Raw genomic sequence first — 6,659 nt, forward strand, 5'->3', positions numbered from 1 at the left:
GATTAATAGATAAATATTATCACACATACAGGCACATACAACACCACCAGAACTTTACCTAAATGTTTTCCAACTTATGTAATTGTGGCTGTTTATAAACATCTTGTTTATTGTTGATCTTGATTATAAACATCTTGTTTATTATTGATCTTGTTTAGAAACTATCTTTACTAATCAGGAAACTTTTTTTCTCTTTTCTTTTTTTTTTTTTTTTCAGAGACAAGGTCTGGCTCTGTCACCCAAGCTGGAGTACAGTGGCACCAGCTCCACTCACTGTAACCTTTGCCTCCCAAGTTCAAGTGATTCTTGTTCCTCAGCCTCCCATGCACTAGCACACGTGGCTAATTTTTGTATTTTTAGTAGAAATAGGGTTTTGTTATATTACCCAGGCTGGTCTTGAACTCCTGGGCTCAAGTGATCAACCATTCCTGGCCTCCCAAAGTGCTGGGATTATAGGCATGAGCCACTGTGCCTGGCTTCTGTTTTCTTTATTGCTTTATTTATCTGATTTTGAGTTGGGAGATGATATTAAACAAGAGTTATAATTTTCCAAAAATGGAAATAAAAATAATTTTAGGCTAGAGGAAAATGCAAACAATGGCAACATTAGGATCTATTAGCTTATTTGAATTTTGTAATAAATAAAGATTTGATATAATGGGAAATTTAATATACTCAATATGTAAGTACACTCTCAATTCTTCAAGGAAATAATAAAACAGTATCAACTTAGAAAGATATAAAAAAAATGCTAAGTTGTCACAAAAAAAAGAAATTCACAAAAAAAGAAATTCCAAAGCAGAAGTCCTGGCATGTTACTATTCCAGACAAATCTCATATGAGAAAGCACTAAAGATAATTGAAACATTAATTTAATAATTAATTAATTAAAATAATACAGTCCTGGATGTCTTTCCTTTTTTGTGCTTTCTTTAATTTCTTTCCAGCTATATATAAATGTGTTTTGGTATGAATTTAAGTGCCTAGGAATGAATAGTACTGTCCCTCAGGGTAATAAGTTATTAGCAAATTAATACCTTGCTTCTGTTAGTTGTCAGCATGTTGCAAGTAAACATTGTTGATAGGCACTGTGGATCTACTAATGGTAAGATGTCATCCTTTCACAAAAGGATAGCTATTAAACCTGACTGTAGGTAAAGTTAAATTGCAACTAAACATATGTAGACATATACCAAGATTTTTAAAATTACACAGTATTTCTGACCAATAAAATATAAACTGGAATCTAAACTGTTTGGCTAAGAATTTCATTGCTAGAGTACACTTACAAGTTCTAACTGAATTTCCAAAAATCTAACATTTTGTTCTCAATAAAATAAAATGTGTTTAATAAATATGAAGCAAAAAAATAAAATCCTAAACAAAAGCAAACACTGTTGATCAGTCAATTTAACATGGACTATTATTGCTATTATTTGTATTGACCAATAATTTATTTCCTGACTTTTCTTCCCAGATATGGACACTATTGATGGGAGCGGCTGGCCACCTGGAGTGGCAGTTGCCATCATGTCAGTAGCGCTTGGGCCGCACGGGCAGTGTTGTCAGGAGCAGCAGCAGGAGCAGCAGTGGCGGTGGTAGGACCCCGTTCCCTGTGTCCCCAAGGCATCTGAGGGTGCCGCCCCCTAATGGCTGGGCAGGACCCACTCCCAGGTGCAGACCCTCCATGGCGGCCTCAACTTGGCTTCCCACCACATCTGGGAGCCCATCAGCGCTGGCAGCCGGGTCTTGCAGGATTGGCCCCAGGAGCATCAGGTTCATTTGTGCGGCATTAGCCAGCGCCCCCAGGCCACCTGCACCTCGCCCATGCACTACTGAAGGGAAAACGCAGAGAGGAGTCACGGCCAGGGCTGCACACTCTATGGAGCCAGTGGGAGCTGGGGATAAGTGGGAGCCCAGCCCCTTCCAAGTTGCCATGGCAGGAACTCCCCAGGCGCAACTGCAGCTGCCCAAGGAGGATCTGCGACCCAGGCAGTCCTGTGTTCTTGGGAGCCAGGAGAAGGCAGGAGCCCCACCCTCCCAGGCACAGCTGGAGCCTTTCAAGCCACAGCTGCGGACCCAGGCACCTCTGCACTCGTGGGGCCTGGGAAGGCCCCCGTGACCCCACAGGCTCGGAAGTGCCTGCGCCCACTGTCTGGGTTCTCCTCGCTGTCAGCACCTGCTCCAATCTTCGAGCAAAGTTGAGGTCGAGCACACTATATTGTGCCCAATATAAAATAGATATAAAAAACCTCTTACACTTAAATCCAGGCATTGTCATTTGAATGACTTAAGAATATGCAGCTAAGGTGCTTTTAAAAATACAAGCTAGTGATTATACTGAATTTGTAAATCACGTAGGATAGTGAGTCATTTTAGAATATTAATTATTTCAGTCCGTAAACCTGGATGTCTTTCCTTTTCTGTGTTTTCTTTAATTTCTTTCATTGATGTTTGTAATTTTTGTTGTAGAAATCTTTTACTTCCTCTGTTAAGTTTATTTCTAAGTACATTTTTGTAGCTATTGTAAAAGAAATAGCTTCCTTAATTTTTTTCAGCTAGTTTACTATCAACATATAGAAATGCTACTGTTTTTTGTATGTTGATTTTATATCCTTCAACTTTATTAAATTTATCAAATTCATTTATCACTCTAAGAAGTTTTCGGTAGAGTCTTTAGTTTTTCTGTGTATGAGATCACATTGTCTGCAAAGAGGGACAATTTCACTGTCTCCTTTCCAGTTCAGATACCCTTTATTTCTTTCTCTAACCTAATTGCCCTGGCTAAGACTTTCACTATGTGAAATATGAGTGGTGAAAGTGGGCCTCCTTTTCTTGCTCCAGTTTTCACAGTAACATTTTTCACCTTTTCCACGTTCAGTATGATCTTAGCTGTGGGTTTGTCTTTATGCCCTTTTGTGTTGAGGCATATGTTTTCTATACTAAATTGTTGAGAGGCTTTTGTCATGTAAGAATGTTTAATTTTGCCAAATGCTTTCATTGTGTTTATTGATTTAATCATATGGTTTTCAATATATATTCAAAGGAAAGAAAATCAATATATCAAAGGGTTACCTGAACTCCCATGTTTATTACAGCACTATTCACAATAGCCAAGATATGGAATCAACATAAGTGTCCATCAACAGATGAATGGATAAAGAAAATGTGACATACATATATAATGGAATACTATTAAGTTATAATAAAGAACAAAATCCTGTCATTTGTGGCAACATGAATGCAACTGGAGGGCATTAGCTTAGGTGAAATAAGCCTGGCATAGAAAAATAAACACCACAGGCCAGGTGCAATGGCTCACGCCTGTAATCCCAGCATTTTGGGAGGCTGAGACAGGCGGATCACAAGGTCAGGAGATCGAGACCATCCTGGCTAACACAGTGAAACCCTGTCTCTACTACAAATACAAAAAAAAATTAGCCGGGCGAGGTGGCGGGCACCTGTAGTCCCAGCTACTTGGGAGGCTCAGGCAGGAGAATGGCATGAACCTGGGAGGTGGAGCTTGCAGTGAGCCAAGATAGCGCCACTGCAGTCTGGCCTGGGCAAAAGAGCAAGACTCCATCTCAAAAAAAAAAAAAAAAAAAAAAAGAGAAGGAAACACCACATAACTACATGTTCTCACTTACGTATGGAAGCTTAGATAGTAGAGTATTGGTTACCATATACGGGAAAGAGAAAGGGGAGTATAAGAAAAATTTGGTTAACACATACAAAATTACAGCTGGAGAGAAGGAATAAGTTATAGTTCTCTGCAGCACTGCAGGGTGACTGTAGTTAAAAGGAATTTATTGTGTGTTTTCAAATAACTAGAAGAAAAGATTTTTAATATTCTCCTGCAAAGAAATAATAAATGATTTAGGTAATGGATATGCTAATGACTCTGACTTGATCATTACACATTGCATAAATATATCAAAATATCACTCTGTAACCCATAAACCTGTACAATTATTACATGCCAATTAAAAATAATTTTAAAAGAGAAAAAATGAAATAAAATTAAAGATACAGAATTTAACTACTTTTTCTTCTATGAAACCCAAGGGTCAGTACCAAGAAGAGTGAATTTATTAGTTTTCTAAAATAAAAAAATCAAAATGACCAAAAAAGAGCAATATCCAAGAAAAAAAACAGTTAATAAGAATACTTAGAAAACTTGGGCACTGTATCACCTGTTCCTAGATACCAATTTACAGATGACCACTTAAATAGAAGTTTATTCCAGTTAATTCATTTATAATCCCAGAGCTCAAAATTACGTTTTATCTACAATAAATGAGATAACACGTTTAAATTATATGGTACTCTGCCTAACACACATTAATAACTCAATACATGTTAGCAATAAGCTTTTAGTATAGTAGTCATAGTACTAATTTCTCACATTGCAATTTCCTTCATTCAGAGACATGAATACAACTTTCCTCATGACTCCTTTTTCATCAAGATAGCTCTTCGAATTATTCTGTTTCTTTAATTCAGTATATTAGCTGTGTATACCAATACTACATTCTTTTTTTCTTTTTTTTTCTGAGATGGAATCTCATTCTGTCACCCAGGCTGGAGTGCAGTGGCATGATTTCAGTTCACTGCAACCTCCAACTCCCAGGTTCAAGCAATTCTCCTGCCTCAGCTCCCCAGGCAGCTAGGACTACAGGTGCACACCACCACGCCTCACTAATTTTTGTATTTTTAGTAGAGTCAGGGTTTCACCATGTTGTCCAGGCTGGTCTCAAACTCTGGATTGCAGGTGATCCACCCACCGTGGCCTCCCAAAGTGCTGGGATTACAGGCATAAGCCACCGTGCCCAGCCTGATATTGCATTCTTGGATTTTGAACACTGAATATCTTTTTGAAAGATTAAACCTCTTTACCAATTTGTGCTTTGGAAATTATTTTCCTTCAAGTGTTCTAAGAGTCTAATGAAGAATGAAGGTCATGTTTTATCACTTTTGTCCTTAAAGATTTCAGACATGCTGAGGCCGAGCTTGGTGGCTCATGCCTGTAATTCCAGCACTTTGGGAGGCCGAGGTGGGCAGATCACGAGATCAGGAGATCTAGACCATCCAAGCTAACACGGTGAAAACCCGTCTCTACCAAAAATACAAAAAAAGTAGCCAGGTGTGGTGGCGGGCGCCTGTAATCCAGCTACATGGGAGGCTGAGGCAGGAGAATGTCTGAACCCAGGAGGAAGAACTTGCAGTGAGCTGAGATCGCGCCACTGCACTCCAGCCTGGGTGACAGAGCATGACTCCGTCTCAAAAAAAAAAAAAAAAAAAAAGATTTCAGACATGCTGAAACTGAATGAAGTATCATTTGCTACCAGATAGATTAGTTCTTTCTAGTTGTAGGAGTGGATACATCTTTAATGGTATATTTTGGGTTATTGCCTTATTTTTGATGCAGTATTCTGTAAATAAATTTTTAAACCTGGCAAAATTCGGTGAGCATAGATTTGTCAGCTTTGGTGTTATATTGTGTTTGCTTTTAAAAACTGCTTTTGAGGCCGAGCATGGTGGCTCTTGCCTGCAATCCCAGCACTTTAGGAGGCCAAAGTGGGTGGATTACCTGAGGTCAGGAGTTCGAGACTAGCCTGGCCATCGTGGTGAAACCCCATTTCTACTAAAAACACAAAATTAGCCAGGCATGTTGGTGCATGCTTGTAGTCCTAGCTACTCAGGAGGCTGAGGCAAGAGAATCGCCTGAATCAGGGAGGCAAAGGTTGCTGTGAGCCAAGATCACACCATTGTACTCCATCCTAGATGATAACAGTGAAACTCTGTCTCAAAAAAAAACAAAACAAAACTGCTTTTGAACAGAGTTGTAAATACAATTTTTTATGAAAAAAGAAATTATCAAGTGCATAAGTCCATAATACAAAAACAAATAAAATTCGAGGCACAAGTTAGTACTAAAAAAATTATGTTGAATATTCCCTAATACAACATGCTTTTTCCCTTCATGAACAATTTGTGTTTTACTGAGAAGACTCATTATTTATGGCAGCAGTTAGACTACAGATGAATATGTACTTTAAACACTCTCAGTAGCTTTCTTAATTTTACATATGCTGCTTTATGCTTCTGTTTATTTTCATTTTTCCAATGTCCATATTCTAGTAAATTTGAATATTTTAATTCAAGTTTATTGAATTTAATATTTAATATTGCTTGTATAATTTAGTATTTTTAAGACTCAAAAAGGTTTACAAAAAAAGTAAAAGATCAACATGTTGCTAATCATTTAAAGATTATTTTAAAATCTTTGACCTTTATGTGTTAATGAATAAAATGTTAGTAGTTATTAGTATAAAATAATTTATGTCTTTTGGTCTTAGCATCCAGCATTTCATTTTTAATAAATAAATAATTATTCTCCTGCAATATATTATGTTTATCTGGGTTTTGAAAAATGATGTTTCCTAATATGAGAAAGCCATTTACATATTTAAATCTACAAAGGCAAATGAAATGGTACTAAATTATTTACATAATAACATTTAGATTGTGGCTCTTATAACATTCTTTGTATACTTCATACAGAGTTGGGGATATGCAATCCTAGAATATTTCTGGGAGCAAACCCTTCAGCTTGATGAACAAAACAAGACTTTCAAATCAAATTAAACTTTTAAATT

The 6,659-nt window shown here is 37.4% G+C and overlaps 1 protein-coding gene across 1 annotated transcript; it reads left to right on the forward strand.

Moving 5' to 3' along the window:
* The first annotated feature begins 1,477 nt into the window (after window positions 1-1,477).
* Window positions 1,478-3,226, forward strand: LOC134760589 (uncharacterized). The gene has a single exon (XM_063719017.1). The coding sequence runs from the start codon at window positions 1,688-1,690 to the stop codon at window positions 2,120-2,122; it is 435 nt and encodes a 144-aa protein (XP_063575087.1). The 5' UTR covers window positions 1,478-1,687; the 3' UTR covers window positions 2,123-3,226.
* Window positions 3,227-6,659: the final 3,433 nt, after the last annotated feature.

Source organism: Pongo abelii, chromosome 19, assembly GCF_028885655.2.
Source record: "Pongo abelii isolate AG06213 chromosome 19, NHGRI_mPonAbe1-v2.0_pri, whole genome shotgun sequence".
Taxonomy (NCBI): domain Eukaryota; kingdom Metazoa; phylum Chordata; class Mammalia; order Primates; family Hominidae; genus Pongo; species Pongo abelii.

Bases quoted from the DNA above. Each gene is read 5' to 3' on its own strand.
- LOC134760589 (XM_063719017.1), top strand. From the start codon at position 1,688: ATGGCGGCCTCAACTTGGCTTCCCACCACATCTGGGAGCCCATCAGCG.